Raw genomic sequence first — 17,217 nt, 5'->3', positions numbered from 1 at the left:
CAGGGTGGATCACCCAGAGCCTGTATGCTGAAGCTCCAGCCCACCAGTGGCCTGATGTGGATACCAAGCTTGCAACAGTGACAGCTGCCAGAGTATCCATTACCTGAGGGGTCCCCAGTCTTTCAATCAGAGGGACAAGATGAAGCGGGGCGTACTTTGATTCTAGTCTTTTCATTTTGGCATCAAGTCTCTCTCCCTCTGCAGTGGAAAAAATATTTTAATTTCTGTTCCTCTGTAAAAAAAACAACTGCCAAAGTTTCATTTTGTCAAAGAAACAAATGAAAGATTTCTTAGATGAACATTATACAGATTCTCTCTGAACACTACAGAACTGGCTTGATATTTTAATTCAAAATGACAGAACTGATTTTCTGTTCAATATTCTTTTTTTAAAACATGAAAATACCAAATGTAATCAAAATCAGAGAAGAGTACAAAACCCTCTGTACCCATTTGCTGCACGAGTATCAATTCATGACACTCGTGTTTCATAGATGTTGAGTATTTATGGGACAGCATGAGAGCTATTTTGAAGCACATCCAAGACATATCATTTCAGCCTTTACTATTTCAATTATTCAATATTAATTTAACCATGTTACATTACCAATTACCTCCAGTTATGAATGAACAGGCACCAAACTCAAACAAAACTGGCACTAAATTCTCTGGTCAGAAGGACAAAGTGTCACCACTGCAAAGGGCAGTCTAAACTCCCCGGTCAGAGACTCACCTTTTACATGGACTCTCGGCAAGATGTTCTGAAATGGAGCTGCATGCAACAGGTCACACACTTCTTCTAAAGACTAGAGCAAAAGAAAAGAAGGTTGCATTTGGAAGTTTACCTCATCACAAAGACAAACAGATAAGTATGGTGCTAAAAACAAGATCTTTGCCATTTAATGTAAAATAAATATTCTAAGCAGCACTGTGCAGAACTGTCTGGGATGATGGAAATATTCTCTGTTTGTGCTACACACTGATATAGTTACCAGCCACATGTGGGTAGTACACCTGAAGAACTGATCTTTAAATTGTATTTACTTTTAATTAATTTAAATCCAGACATGAGTAAAAACCAGCACTGAATATTGCTTTTGGATCATAACACCTCTAAAGAGGTAATAGGGGCAGCCCCGGTGGCTCAGCAGTTTAGCGCCGCCTTCAGCCCAGGTCCTGATCCTCGAGACCTGGGACTGAGTCCCGCATCGGGCTCTCTGCATGGAGCCTGCTTCTCCCTCTGCCTGTGTCTCTGCCTCTCTCTCTCTCTCTCTCTCTCTCTCTCTCTCTGTATCTCTCATTAGTAAATAAATAAAATCTTAAAAAACAAAAAAAAAAATAAAGAGGTAATAAAAACCCTACAGAAGATCCATTCTCCAGAATATTGCAGTATAGAGGGAAAGTTTACCCTCCAATATCAAGGGGTTGCAGAACTCCTAAAAACTTACCATAAACCCAAAGAACAAGGCATTTTTCCAGATTCTAAGGGCTCTGAAACAATAGAGAAGGGCCCTAAAGATTGGTGTGCTCACCAGAAGATGTGAATAAGCTCTCTCTCAGGCCTCCTACACTATGCCCATCTCGAAATCTTGTAATTCCACAGTAATAATACAAATTACCAAAAGAAACTGTTTCAGAAAGTTAAGATATAGATCAATTGGTGATATTTTCCCTTCTGAGAATCTCCCCAGATGGTGGCACTGACTGTTAAGCTAAGACCAAGAGAAAGAGAAGACACTTTGTACTTATCGAGTGTCCTATTATCAACTAACATAAATCTAGTGCATCTGTTCTACTAGGACATTCCAGAAGCAGACTGACCCCTCCATACCCTGTCTTCCATTTCTGAGGCCAGCAGCAAAGCATGAGCTCCTCATGCAGAATATATGTATATGAATATATGAAACCTCCTCTGGGCTAGTGTACCCAGGACCTGTTCCCCTCGGCTTTCTATTCAAGGTGAATGTTGGGGGAGGAGAGAGAAACAAGATTAAAAAAGGGACAGGATCAGATGATCCTGTGCTACGTAAACACATAAAAGAGGGCGATGTCAATGGAATACTATTGCAGCTACAAAAAGGATAAGAAATGTCACCATTTCCTAATGTAGAATGATCTCCAGACCTACTTACTGTTGAGTGAAAAAAGTAACATGGAGAGTAGTAAACGGCCGGCCTGAACCAACAGAGTGTAGGGGGGCAGCTGGAAGGTGGCTGACTGCAAGAAAGTGCCAATGGATGGCAGATGGTAGACTTGGTTAAGGGATGACTGCTGCCACGTAGGAATGCTAAGGGCAGAGTCACACAGAAACAGAGCTCTGCAAGCAGTAAAGGAGCCTGCAGGCCAGCAAAACCACTCAAGAGGGGTGGCTCATCCAGTTGTGCTGCTTCCAGGTGCTATTATCAATGCGCTCAAATTTTTGCTCCCAAACCAAACTAGAAAAATTGAGGATAGCTATAAATCCAGCATTTAAAGCAAATAAGCAATTAACATTATTCTAAAATTAAAAGTTTATTAAATACACACATGCATAAACTAAAAACAAATAACAACCCCCCCGCCCCCGCCCCAAACTACATAATCAAACTTTTCAGGCTAGGTTCTTTGGGGTTTAAAAAATTTTTAATTTAAATCCAATTTACTTAACATATAGTGTATTATTAGTTTCAGGAGTAGAATGTAGTGATTCATTATTTGCATGTAACACTCAGTACTCATTACATCAAGTGCCCTCCTTAATCCCCATCACCCAGTTACCCCATTATTTCCCCACCCACTTCCCCTCCAGCAACCCTATTTGTTTCCTAAAGTTAAGTGTCTTATGGTTTGTCTCCTTTTCTGTTCATTTTTCCTCCCTTCCCCTCTGTTCATCTGTTTTTTCTTAAATTCCACGAGTGAAACCATCTGATATTTATTTCTCTCTGACTGACATGGCTTAGCATTAATACCCTCAGTTCCATCCATGTTGTTGCAAATGGCAAGATTTCATGGTTTTTGATGGCTGAGTAGTATTTCAGAGTGTGTGTGTGTATGTGTGTGTGTCTGTGTAAATATAATAGTGGGAACCTACTCAAATATTAAAATGTATTTTTTACCACTTTCATCAGAGAGACCAAAATAAGCATCAAGAAGAGATCAGTGTCTGGAGTCTTCAAACCTGTCCCTGAGTTTGATGGGATTTGGGCATAACCATCTGAGACAGAGTAGAACAGCCATGCCATCTTCCACCTTGGAGAATTTCACTTGGTGAAACTATGGGAAATACCACCTCCAACTTCCAGAAGGACAAAAGCAACACCACCAACTTCCAATCTCAGGCCAGACCTGGGAGTAGACCTGCCCAACACAGAAAGTGTGGCTTTTCAACACTTGCATAAGTGCACTAACAAGGGAATCCAGAGAAGGGAGAAGCAAAGGGGTGATAATGAGCAGAAGGAGTGAGGAGGGGCGATGACACACATCCCTGCAGGGCAGAGCCACTGTATCCACAAGACAGCCATGCATGGTGCTCAGTATGTCCCAGGCAAGGGGTCCCTGCATCTGTTGTATTCGACTAAGATGTAGATGATCTTTTTTTTCATTGTTTCAGAAATATTCATATGCTCATAAGCCAAAGTCTGTTTTCAAATCAACTGACAACTATTTATAACATTTTTTCCTGGGTGCCCAGTACTGTGCTTGCAGGAGCTAAGCACAAGAGTATATACTTAAGACACAAGCCTGATCTCAGACGGGAGGAGACAAGGGGGATCTGTGTCAACTGGGCACTAGAGACCCAGCACTCACCAGGCCCCTGAGGCCTACAGGATCCCTCCACTATTGAGGCACCAATCCCCAATGGATTGTAGTGAGGTTTAAGAGTGCTGAACAACTGTAACAAGGGATTTCCTTGTCATGAGAGATATGCACAACAGGCATAATTTAAAAAATCCAGGCAGCAAAGATCACCTTGGTTTCAGATTTCTCTTTTCCTAAGTTTCTTTCTTTCTTTTCTTTTAAATATTTTATTTATTTATTCATGAGTGATAGAGAGAGAGAGGCAGACAGAGGCAGAGGGAGAAGCAGGCTCCATGTAGGGAGCCCGATGTGGGACTCGATCCTGGAACTCCGGGATCATGCCCTGGGCCGAAGGCAGCTGCTCAACCACTGAAACACCCAGGGATCCCTCTTTTCCTAAGTTTCTAATACAGCATCACACTCCATCCAAAAGTCAATGCGTGTCCAATTGTTGCCCTGATGGTGGATTTAGTCTGTTCCTTTGAACTGACAAGAGATGAGTTCTGCCCTACCAGTATCAAACCCCTATGGTTCTATAATTCTTTATGTCTACACAAGGCCTCTTTGATATCTTCTTTTTTGTAAGGAAGAAAAGCTTTTGATAGTTTATCTTATTTCCTTTAAGCACAGGTAGCCCAGAGGAAAAACCAGCCTAATGGTTCCCTGCCACTAAGTCAATTCCATTAAGGCAGTCTTCCCTCAGTAAAACTTGGGGCTCCCTGCCATAGCCCAAAGCCAGAGATTAATGGCACCTTCAGACTTAGACAAATGTGGACAAGAATGCACTTTATGTTGGTGTTCAGGCAAAATCACACATGAAGGGAATCTTCCTATATTAAATATTTAAACTTCATGGTAAGAGATTATGATTTTAAGTCATTCTTTCTAGGGCACCTGGGTGGCTTAGTCAGTTAAGTGTCTGCCTTCAGCTCAGGTCATAATCCTGGGGTCTGGGGATCCAGCCCCATGTCGGGCTCCCTGCTCAGCGGGGAGTCTGCTTCTCCCTCTCCCTCTCCCTCTCCCTCTGTTCCTCCCTCCACCCCACTTGTGCTCTATTGGTCTCTAAATAAATAAAATCCTAAAAAAACAAATTAAGTAATTCTTCCTAACTTATTTGGTTGTTAAAAATTCACAAATATTGGGGTGCATGGGTGGTTCAGTTGGTTAAGCATCTAACTCTTGATTTTTTTTTTTTTTCCTAACTCTTGATTTTGACTTAGATCATGATCTCAGGGTCATGGGATTGAGCCCTGTGTCAGGCTCCACTCAGCAGGGAGTCTGCTTCTCTCTCTCTCTGCTCCTCTCTCTAATCGCACGTACTCCCTCTCTCTAAAATAAATAAATCTTTAAAAAAAAATTCACAGATATTCCCGTAGAAGATTCAGTTTTCCCTAACATGTTCTTAGAGCAAGGCTGCCCTGGATGTCAGCTGCTTGCTGCCTCCAAGGCCAGCCTGCCTGCTCTTTGCAGAACTGCCCAGCCAACTTGGTGACTCTGGTGGGTCCTCCACCTCATGCTGTCACTCCTGCTGTGTGAAAGGGTGGCACTCAGAGTCCATGCTGACTTTCAGATGGCCTATGGTTCCTTTTTTTGTCACCACATGGAAAGAGTCTATTCAGGAACACAGCAACAGAGGGGAAAGTCAGAAGATGCACGTCCTGATAGGAGGCCATCAGCTCCCAGATGTATCCACATCCAACCTTGGACTACCTGACGACTATATATATATATATATTTTTTTTTTTTTTTTAATTGGGTGAAGGAGGTCGATCCAGTGGCTCAGCCCCTAGAGGCATGGCAGTCTGAATGCTATGTCCTGAAGTGCATATGAGTACCATGGTCCCAGTCACTGCAAGACATGATCCTGCCCCTGCCAAGCTCCCAGGGTCCTGAAGACAAGAGACTGCTTTAAGAAACAACATAGCAAAAGATCTCCCCAAATACGCCTAGAGCTGCAACCAATTAACACTGAAATGTCAGTAAGCTTTTTCAATATATTTGGCAAGCTGATATTTTCAGAGCAGAGCAAAGATATATGAAGAGGCAACATACCCTCGAAGAAGAATATGGTAAGGGAACATGTCCTGCAAGGTAGCAAGATTTAAGTTAGAGGTATAATGAATAAGACAATGTGTAGTTATGCCATAGATAGACATATGACCAATGGGTCATGGCAGAAAGCCTGGATATTGACCAGTGAATCCACAGAAAGCTGGCAGATAACAGGGTGACACTACAGATTATCAAGGAAAGGAGGGGTCCTTCAGCCACTGGAGGAGGGACAACTGATTAACCCCGTGGAGAAAAAAAGAAACATCTACTCCCACATCACAGACAAAAAAAAAAAAAAAAAAAAATTCCAGAAGAATTATGAACTTAAATGTAAAAAGCAACACTTAAAACCTTCAGATGAAAATATAAATCTTTATAAGTCTTAGGTAGAAAGGAACTTCTTTAAAAACATACAAAAAGTGCTGTCTATACCAAAAAAAGAGACTACACTCAAGAATATCAGTTTCTAGGATCCCTGGGTGGCGCAGCGGTTTGGCGCCTGCCTTTGGCCCAGGGCGCGATCCTGGAGACCCAGGATCGAATCCCACATCGGGCTCCCGGTGCATGGAGCCTGCTTCTCCCTCTGCCTGTGTCTCTGCCTCTCTCTCTCTCTCTCTCTCTGTGTGACTATCATAAATTAAAAAAAAATAATAATATCAGTTTATACTGTATATGTGTGTATATATATATATACATATATAAAGTCACCACTATCTGAGTGAAAAGACAAACCACAAACAGGGAGAAGTCTATGTAATATGTGTAACACACAAAGGATATACAAAGAACTTCCATAAATAAGCTGTAGAAGAATGGGCACAAGACACAGTGGAGGATTTAACAGAATAGGAAGAGCAAGCAACAAATGAAGCTGCCCACCTCTTTAGTCACAGAGAGAAAACCTGAGTAAGGCCACAAGAGATTCTGTTACAGTCACTAGGTTTTCCAATTCCAGTCAGTTTTTGTGAGGGGAATGAGGAACAGCTCAATGATACCACAAGGACTTAATCAGTGGAGAGAACAGGTGTCCCCTGGTGCAATTTCTCAGTATTGCTAAGCTTCTGGCATCTGCTTTATTATGCTGTCCACTGCCAATAGTCATGGGACATTGTAGATTTTTAAACATAACATAATTAAAATTCTACAAACTTTAAGAATCAGTTTTTCAGTTACACTGAGCTACACTGTGAGTGCTCAAAAGTCTCAGATACAGAACTTTCCATCATGCAAACAGCTCTCCCGGGCAGCAGAGCTTTATACCTTACATATATGTCACATGTTTGTTTAGACATACTAAAAACAACATAATAAAACATTCCACAGCACTCACATAGTAAAACATTCTTAAATGATGAACTACATTGTTCTGTTTTTCAGGTACAGGAGACAAATTCAAATTAAATTGTATGCAGTCTCTCTCTCTCTCACACACACACACACACACACACACACACACACACACACTGGTGCTTTATAATACCTACTCCCTTTACCCCCATTAAATCAGACCTCTAAAAAATACCTTTTCCTGTCACCTATGGGGAATCCATGGCCTGGGGCTTGTATGGCTGGGCACTCACCAGGCTCTGCTCAATGAGCAAGCAGAAGAGGACGGCATTGCCCACTTCCCGCAGGTTCTGGAAGCACACTGTCTTCAGCTCCGCATACTCAACAATGTCCTTCAGCTGGTGGTGGAAGAACTCTAGGATACCTATGGTAACAGAGAGTGAATGGGGAGACTGGGGAGGGTGGGGGCACAGCCTGGGGTCTGTGGCTCGGGGCACTTATGCTGGCCAGGAAACATCTTCTGATGCTGCCATTGTGCCTGCTACGGAGATGGTCACATGTCCCCCAAACCCAACCTCTTTCTTGCAACAGTAGTCTGTGCATCACCTGGGCCTTGGGCCTCAGCTCCAAAGCTTCTCTCTCAACCCTGTATCTTCTGAGGAGGTGTCACATTGCAAGAATAAAGGAGAAACACCACACCATCATCTCCAGCAGAAACAGAAATGGTTTTGAGAAAATTAAGCATCCCTTCATAGGTATAGAAGGGAACATACTTAATCTGCACATCTACAAAGAACCTGCAGCTAATGTCATTCTCAGTGGTAAAACCTACATACTTTCTCCCTGAGCTCCAGAGCAAGACAACACATTTTAATCACTGTCCTGGAGATCCTGCACATTGTGATAAGGCACAAAAGACCAGGCCTAAGAATTGGAAAGAAGGTTAATATTTAATCTATACATTCAAATGCTGACCCAGCCAAAAATCCACAAGCTGACACTAGAATTTATTTGGTCATGCAGAAGACCTAGAATAGCCAAAATAACTCTAAGAAGAACAAAGTTAGAGATATAACAGGTTTTAAATTCCTCATCCCAACATGTCAGGTCCCAACTGCCATTTGGCAAGGATCCCCAGGGCAGTTGGACCTGGCAGCTCAGTGCCCTGCCTCTCCCCAGTTGGTGATTTTCAAGGTCCTAGTGCTGTACAATAATAGTCAGGGCCTCACAATGTCAGAGCCCCATCACCCATCGGTGACTAATGGGTACTGCCTCCCTGCCAACAGCACACTTCCCACGTACTTGCTCCCAGTTGAAAGGCGGTTTGTTCATTCTACCGGAAACAATCAGACTCTGATTAGGTGCCCTGCATCCTCCCACACAGGGAAAGCAGATCCTATCCTTTTCAGTAAAGTCTGAATTGTTTGATGCACTGTAGTTTGAACACTTATGCTGTCTCCTCCATGCTTCACCCCCAGGGAGGGGCCGCACTCACCAGGGGAGCCATACTCATGCCGGGGCAGGCGGCAGATCTTAGGCATCACCTCCATCAGTGTCTTCACGTACTGCAGGATTGTGCCTTGTAGCTGCAGGAGAGACAGGCTGCATTAACCACTGGCCGCCACCACCCCAGAGGTTGTGAGTGGTGTATGGGGCTTCTAAAAAGGAGTCTGTAGGTAAAATACATGGCAACGAGCAGGACTGAGAATCACTTCCACAGGGAAAGGAAATCCGATCCACAGAAATAAAATGTCTACCAGGGTAGGGTGACTTTATAGGACTAACCAAATTTACGTTCTCAAACACAATCCCCTTTCAGGAGGCAAGTGATCTTTTTTTTTTAATTTATTTTTTATTGGTGTTCAATTTACCAACATACAGAATAACCCCCAGTGCCCATCACCCATTCACTCCCACCCCCCGCCCTCCGCCCTTCTACCACCCCTAGTTCGTTTCCCAGAGTTAGCAGTCTTTACGTTCTGTCTCCCTTTCTGATATTTCCCACACATTTCTTCTCCCTTCCCTTATATTCCCTTTCACTATTATTTATATTCCCCACATGAATGAGAACATATAATGTTTGTCCTTCTCCGACTGACTTACTTCACTCAGCATAATACCCTCCAGTTCCATCCTCGTTGAAGCAAATGGTGGGTATTTGTCATTTCTAATGGCTGAGTAATATTCCATTGTATACATAAACCACATCTTCTTTATCCATTCATCTTTCGATGGACACCGAGGCTCCTTCCACAGTTTGGCTACTGTGGACATTGCTGCTATAAACATCGGGGTGCAGGTGTCCCGGCGTTTCATTGCATCTGTATCTTTGGGGTAAATCCCCAGCAGTGCAATTGCTGGGTCATAGGGCAGGTCAATTTTCAACTCTTTGAGGAACCTCCACACAGTTTTCCAGAGTGGCTGCACCAGTTCACATTCCCACCAACAGTGTATGAGGGTTCCCTTTTCTCCGCATCCTCTCCAACATTTGTTGTTTCCTGCCTTGTTAATTTTCCCCATTCTCACTGGTGTGAGGTGGTATCTCATTGTGGTTTTGATTTGTATTTCCCTGATGGCCAGTGATGCAGAGCATTTTCTCATGTGCTTGTTGGCCATGTCTATGTCTTCCTCTGTGAGATTTCTCTTCATGTCTTTTGCCCATTTCATGATTGGATTGTTTGTTTCTTTGGTGTTGAGTTTAATAAGTTCTTTATAGATCTTGGGAACTAGCCCTTTATCTGATATGTCATTTGCAATATCTTCTCCCATTCTGTAGGTTGTCTTAGTTTTGTTGACTGTATCCTTTGCTGTGCAAAAGCTTCTTATCTTGATGAAGTCCCAATAGTTCATTTTTGCTTTTGTTTCTTTTGCCTTTGTGGATGTATCTTGCAAGAAGTTACTGTAGCCGAGTTCAAAAAGGGTGTTGCCTGTGTTCTTCTCTAGGATTTTGATGGACTCTTGTCTCACATTTAGATCTTTCATCCATTTTGAGTTTATCTTTGTGTATGGTGTAGGAGAGTGGTCTAGTTTCATTCTTCTGCATGTGGATGTCCAATTTTCCCAGCACCATTTATTGAAGAGACTGTCTTTCTTCCAATGGATAGTCTTTCCTCCTTTATCGAATATTAGTTGCCCATAAAGTTCAGGGTCCACTTCTGGGTTCTCTATTCTGTTCCATTGATCTCTGTGTCTGTTTTTGTGCCAGTACCACACTGTCTTGATGACCACAGCTTTGTAGTACAACCTGAAATCTGGCATTGTGATGCCCCCAGCTGTGGTTTTCTTTTTTAATATTCCCCTGGCTATTCGGGGTCTTTTCTGATTCCACACAAATCTTAAAATGATTTCTTCTAACTCTCTGAAGAAAGTCCATGGCATTTTGATAGGGATTGCATTAAACGTGTAAATTGCCCTGGGTAACATTGACATTTTCACAATATTAATTCTGCCAATCCATGAGCATGGAATAGTTTTCCATCTCTTTGTGTCTTCTTCAATTTCTTTCAGAAGTGTTCTATAGTTTTTAGGGTATAGATCCTTTACCTCTTTGGTTAGGTTTATTCCTAGGTATCTTATGCTTTTGGGTGCAATTGTAAATGGGATTGACTCCTTAATTTCTCTTTCTTCAGTCTCATTGTTAGTGTATAGAAATGCCACTGATTTCTGGGCATTGATTTTGTATCCTGCCACGCTACCGAATTGTTGCATGAGTTCCAGCAATCTTGGGGTGGAGACTTTTGGGTTTTCTATGTAGAGGATCATGTCATTGGCGAAGAGGGAGAGTTTGACTTCTTCTTTGCCAGTTTGAATGCCTTTAATGTCTTTTTGTTGTCTGATTGCTGAGGCTAGGACTTCCAGTACTATGTTGAATAGCAGTGGTGAGAGTCAGAGTGGACATCCCTGTCTTGTTCCTGATCTTAGGGGAAAGGCTCCCAGTGCTTCCCCATTGAGAATGAGGAGGCAAGTGATCTCAAGTGTGACAGGACGGTGAGGACCTGCTCTAGTTGCATCCAACTTTGGCCAACACAGAGGCTCTGGGAAACAACATCCGCATGGGGTGGTTTCTGTATTCCTCATATGGACTTGATGAGGCTCCAACACTGGGCTCGGCATGTGCCGAACACCTTCCAAGTTATGTATTTTGGGGCAAAGGCTGTAGCTGGGGTCCTAGCAGAGACTGAGTGGGTTATGCAGTCATGGCTGTGTCAAAAGATCCAACTTTTATATATCCTAATTGATTTTTGATCCAAAAAGGTTGTATAATTTGTCAACTTCTTAGAATTCTGTCAGCTTTTGCTTTGCATTGTTAATGATCATACCATCTCCTTGATGGATTGCCACTTTAATTATTGTGGCCATAAATTCAGCTTCAAGTATAGAAATGCCCTGAAAGTCTATATTTGGCAATAAAGAATCCTAAAGAAATGGGCACAGTCACAGAAAGATGACTAAAATCGGGGCGCCTACATGGCTCAGTGAAGCGTCTGCCTTTGGCTCAGGTCATGATCTTGGGGTCCTGGGATAGAGCCCCGCATCAGGCTCCCTGTTCTGTGCGGAGTCTACTTGTCCCTCTCCCTCTGTCCCTCCCCCTGTTCATGCATGCTCTCAAATAAAACCTTTTTTAAAAAAATGATGAAAATAATGGAAACAGATTAAAGATTAAGATTTTATGAAGTTTTCTTAGTTAACAGAAATAACACAGAAAACTAAATCTATGATAGTGTACAAATAGCATTTTCTCACTCTTTCTTTTTCCAAAAGGACTTAATTAACTAAAAGACTTCGGCACATTAACTTCTGACCTCAATCTGAAGTTAAACAGATTGTAAAGTCTTAATCCTTTATTCACAGTTTAACTCCTGGTACTCAGAAAAGGGGCACACACCATCAGCCCTGCAGGGGGACCAGCCATCCCTGGGTAACAGGAATCTCTGAACAACAGTAGGACCACTGCCTCTCAGCGGAGCCCATCTGCCCCTTGCGGCAGCCCTGCCAGAGACAGCTCAGAACTCCTCATGGACAACACACTCACCTCTGTTTCCCCCACTGTAAGTGTTTCTTGGAGATCTGTGTTTTAAGAAACCTCTTATTTCACAAACAGAAACAGGAGTGTTTGTACAACTGTCCCCTCCCAGATGCTCGCCAGCTGAAACATGGTCTCTCCCAAATGGCTTCATGTCTCTCTTGAGCAACAAGCAATAGCAGTGGTCCTTTATAAAAGGAGGTGGGGAAGACTATGTCTGCATATAAAGGCCACATTTTCTTATAAAGCAAGCTGTATTTTGGTACTTGTCTCTGAATAGGTAAAATAACAGGGACCAGGCTTTTCCACGCCAGTGAATTCAAGGCTGTGCAATATATTTGGTCTTATTCCTGTTCCTAAAACCTTTCAAATTATCCAAAGAGACCTTAAAGGTGTCTCTTGTTAATGAGGTGACTTTTGGAAAGCACTCACCAACAGGGGCTGGTGGCCAGGAGAACCAACCCCATGGTTAGATTTGGGACTTTCAGTCCCACCCCCAGACTGCTGGGGATAGGGAAGGGGCTGAGGTTCATTTAGTCACCAAAGACCAATGATTTAATCAATCCTGCCTATGTATTAAAAACCTAATAGGGTGGAGTTTGGGGAACCAGACAGTTCCATAGGTCACTGTCTCATGCCCCAAAGAGCACGAGAACAGAAGCTCTTTTCTTCAGGACCTCGACACCTATGTATTGATTCATCTGGCTGTTGATTTGTATCCTTTGTAATAAACTGGTAATCTATTGAGTAGTTCCCTGAATTTTGTGAGTTGCCCTAGCAGATTGCTAGGAGGGGGGCTGCAGAAACCTCTGATTTATAGCCAGTGGGTCAGAGGTACAAGCGACAAATTACACTTGATATTGAGTGGGAGGGTGGGTGTGGGGAAGCCTTGTGGGTCAGAGCCCTTAAACTGTGGGATCTGATGATATCTCCAGGTACATAGTGTTAGAATGGAGTGAATTGTACAACACTCAGTTCGTATCCCAGAATTGCTCAGTGGAGTGCCTGAATATTTTTATTTCCCTCCCACATTTGAATTGAGTAGAGAACCCTAGACCACGTAAAGGAAGCACACTGAGGGAAACATACCAAGCTCTTCACAACCTTCAGCAGCTCCTCCATGACCACTGCAATGCCCTGGTAGCCGAGCAGCCGACAGATGACCTGGAAGTGTGGAGGCCCAACAAAGTTCCGGTAGCTGCCATAAATGCTAGAGTAGGCCAAGTTCAAAGCCTGGGGGATAAAGAATGTTAAGTGCCTAATGAAATCTTCAGAGTTTTCAACGTGGTTACTATGCATACAAGATTTGGTGCATACAATGCACCAAATATGCATGTGCCCTTAGGTGGAGAATCCCAGAGAATTTGTTAGACTGCCTTTACTAGTATTTGTGTTTTCAACAAAAAGAAATGACAAGCAAGTTTAGTGAAAGGGATTATAGGGAAAAGGAGGGAAAATGAGTGGGAAAAATTAGAGAGGGAGACAAACCATGAAGGACTCCTAACTCTGGGAAATAAACAAGGGGTAGTGGAAAGGGAGGTAGGCGGGGGGGGGGGGGGGGGGGGGGGATGGGGTGACTGGGTGATGGGCACTGGGGGGGGGCACTTGATAGGATGAGCACTGGGTGTTATACTATATGTTGGCAAACTGAACTCCAATTAAAATAATAATAATAATAAAAAATTCCAAGTAAAAAAAAAAGTTTGTTAGAAAAAATAAGACAAATTTCAAAGATTTATCAAACTGCCAGTTCTACAGAAGCCATTCTGAGGTCTTGGAATGAGAAATAAACACATCTTCACTGCTGCCTCCTCAGAGCTGCTCCCAGTCTCCTAGGGGAGACATCTGAAGACAGACACTGACAGAGCAGTAAGAACTGTCTTCTCAGGGACACACAGGGAGCTGGGGACAGCAGCCCCCACCAGGTGAGTAGGTGGCAATGTAATGAGGGTGGCCTCCTACAGGAGGGGACCTCCAATCTTGTCTAAAAACATGGATGCACCCAGCAGGGAGACTACGAACAAGCATTCAGTGTGTGTTTTCCTATCAGCACTTGTCAGCTGCATCCCATAAATTCTGATATATTTGCATTTCATTTAGTTAGGTGTCTTTAAAAAAAAATTTCCCTTCAGACTTCATCTTGACCCATGGATCATACAGGAATGTTTTAATTTCCAAGTCTCTGGAGATTTTCTTCTCCTCTTTCTGATTTCTAGTTTGAGTCCAGTGTGGTCAGAAAACACACTCTGTATGATCTCAACTCTTTTAATTTTCTTTTTTTTATAAAGATTTTATTTATTTATTCATGAGAGACACAATAAAGTACCTTTATTATTGTACCATGTTTTTTAAATCCACTCTGCCAAACCTCAGTATTTTAACTGTATAAAGACCACTTACATTTAGCAGATTTATATATAATCTAATTATTGATATCTAAGTAGGGTCTGTTTCAGTCTTCCTGACTTCTTCTGAGTCACTTAAACATTTTCTAGATTCCACTATGATTGATCAAGTTTCAAGAATATCTAAAAAGGGGCACCTAGGTGGCTCAGTGGTTGAACATCTGCCTTTGGCTCAGGTTGTGATCCCGGGGTCCTGGGATTGAGTCCCACGTTGGGCTCCCCGCAGGGATCCTACTTCTCCCTCTGCCTGTGTCTCTCTCTATCTCTCATGAATAAATAAATAAAATCTTTAAAAAAAAAAAATCTCTTCACACATCTTTTAGTGGTTATTCTAGGTCTTATATGTTGTGTAAGTTATAACAATCCAACTATCAACATTTTACCACTTTGAAGTGTTATCAACCTCACCTCCACTTAGGTTCCCTGAATCTTCTCCTTGCCCCCTTTGTCACTGTCTTAAATATTTACTCTACATACACTAAAAACCACATCATCAGAAAAGTGAAGAATCAGCACAGCAGGCCTGGATGCTCAGCTCTTGAGTATCTTCAGGAGGCCTGCTTGCAATTCCTGGGAATTCAGCCCTTAGAATGTTACCTACCTATAAGGTTGTCTTCTACCACTGGGGCATTTATTTTTTATTTTTACTTTTTTTTAAAGATTTTATTTATTCATGAGAGAGAGAGAGAGAGAGAGAGAGAGAGGCAGAGACACAGGCAGAGGGAGAAGCAGGCTCCATGCAGGGAGCCTGCCATGGGACTCGATCCCGGGTCTCCAGGACCAGGCCCTGGGCTGAAGGTGGCGCTAAACCACTGAGCCACCCGGGCTGCCCGCACTGGGGCATTTAATTAAGCACACAGAAAACTTGTTTATATTGGATGTACAAATAGTGATTCATGGGGGCTCCTCTCCTTCTGGATGTATGTTCTAGCGTGTCAAAAGAAAACCATGAAAAACATTAATGAAATCTAATAGTCTCAGGAGCTTGGGAAGATGGTAGAGGAGGACCCTGAGCTCACCCCCATCCTACCTCCAAGATATCATCCACCTCCAAGTTATTAAGATGGAGAGCAATCTGAAGACTGGCAGAAAAATCTCCACAATGAAATATAGGGAAGAAGACATCTGAAATCTTAGGAAGATCAGAAAGGCAGAGGGAAGCTGCCAATGAGAGGAGGGGGATGCACGTTGTAAAGAGGGCAGAGAAATAGACCCTTGCACCAGGAAGCTCACACAGGAAGGACTAATCCCCATAAATTTTGGCTTTAAAAACCAGAGGAGCTGCATCAAAATCAATAAAAGCAGGCCAATACCAAGTCATATTGTAGTTAAATTCGCAAAATATAGTGATAAAGAAAAAATCCTAAAAGCAGAAGACCCATAAAGTCAGCAGCAGATCTCTTCATAGAAATGGCACGCCATGAAGCCTCTGAGTGGCTCAGCAGTTGAGCGTCTGCCTTTGGTTCAGGTCGTAATCCCAGGTCTATCAATAATTACTCTGAATATAAATGGACTAAATGTTCTAATCAAAAGACAAATGCTACCATAATGGATTAAAAAACACAAGACTCATTTATATGCTACCTACAAGAGACTAATTTTAATTTATTTTAAATTTTTTATTCTTTTTTTTTTACCAGAGACTCATTTTATTTTATTTTTTTTATAATACATTTATTTTTTATTGGTGTTCAATTTACCAACATACAGAATAACACCCAGTGCTCATCCTGTCAAGTGCCCCCCTCAGTGCCCGTCACCCATTCACCCCCACCCCCCGCCCTCCTCCCCTTCCACCACCCCTAGTTCATTTCCCAGAGTTAGGAGTCTTTATGTTCTGTCTCCCTTTCTGATATTTCCCACACATTTCTTCAGAGACTCATTTTAGACCTAAAATCACCTGCAGATTGAAATGAGGGGATAGAGAAATATTTGTCATGCACATGGTCATATGGAATCACAAAAAACCCCAAATAGTCAAAGCAATCTTGAAAAAGAAAACCAAAGCTGGATGGATCACAATTCCAGACTTCAGGCTCTATTACAAAGCTGTGATCATCAAGACAGTATGGTGCTGGCACAAAAAAAGACACACATGAGTGGAGCAGAATAGAGAACCCAGAAATGGACTCTCAACTCTATGGTCAACTCAGTTTCGACAAAATGGGAAAGAATTTCCACTGGGGGAAAAAAAAAAAAAAAACCAGTCTCTTCAACAAATGTTGTTGGGAACATTGGACAGCCATTAAGCAGAAGAATGAAACTGGACTACTGTCTTAAACCATTCACAGAGATAAATTCAAAATGGATGAAAAACCTAAGTGTGAGACAGGAAACCATCAGAATCCCAGAGGAAAACACAGGTAGAAACCTCTAACCTCAGCTGCAGCAACTTCTTACTAGATACGTCTCCCGAAGCAAGAAAAACAAAAGTAAAAATAAACTATTGGGACATCATCAAAACAAAAAGCTTCTGCACAGTGAGGGAAACAACAAAACTAAAAGGCAACCTTCAGAATAGGAGAAGATATTTGCAAATGACATATCTGATAAACAGGTGATATCCAAAATATATAAAGAACTTATAAAACTTGACACCCCAAAATCAAATAATCCAGTTTAAAAAATGGACAGAAGACATGAACAGTTTTTCCATAGAAAACATACAGGTGG

At 42.3% G+C, this 17,217-nt stretch overlaps 1 protein-coding gene across 4 annotated transcripts in view; it reads right to left on the bottom strand.

Moving 5' to 3' along the window:
* Nucleotides 1-17,217, bottom strand: part of CYFIP1 (cytoplasmic FMR1 interacting protein 1) — a 122,998-nt gene that overhangs the window by 11,370 nt on the left and 94,411 nt on the right. For all 4 annotated transcript variants that reach the window (XM_072795242.1, XM_072795238.1, XM_072795231.1 and 1 more), the window contains exons 24-28: nucleotides 13,229-13,372; nucleotides 8,612-8,702; nucleotides 7,410-7,540; nucleotides 734-806; nucleotides 104-198 (exon numbers count right to left, since the gene is read on the bottom strand). In XM_072795242.1, the coding sequence (XP_072651343.1) occupies nucleotides 104-198; nucleotides 734-806; nucleotides 7,410-7,540; nucleotides 8,612-8,702; nucleotides 13,229-13,372 (534 nt within the window). The remainder of the gene's footprint in view (nucleotides 1-103; nucleotides 199-733; nucleotides 807-7,409; nucleotides 7,541-8,611; nucleotides 8,703-13,228; nucleotides 13,373-17,217) is intronic.

This window comes from Canis lupus, chromosome 2 (assembly GCF_048164855.1).
Source record: "Canis lupus baileyi chromosome 2, mCanLup2.hap1, whole genome shotgun sequence".
NCBI lineage: Eukaryota > Metazoa > Chordata > Mammalia > Carnivora > Canidae > Canis > Canis lupus.
The sequence above is the reverse complement of the archived record's forward strand: the minus strand, read 5'-3'. Positions and strand labels throughout refer to the sequence as shown.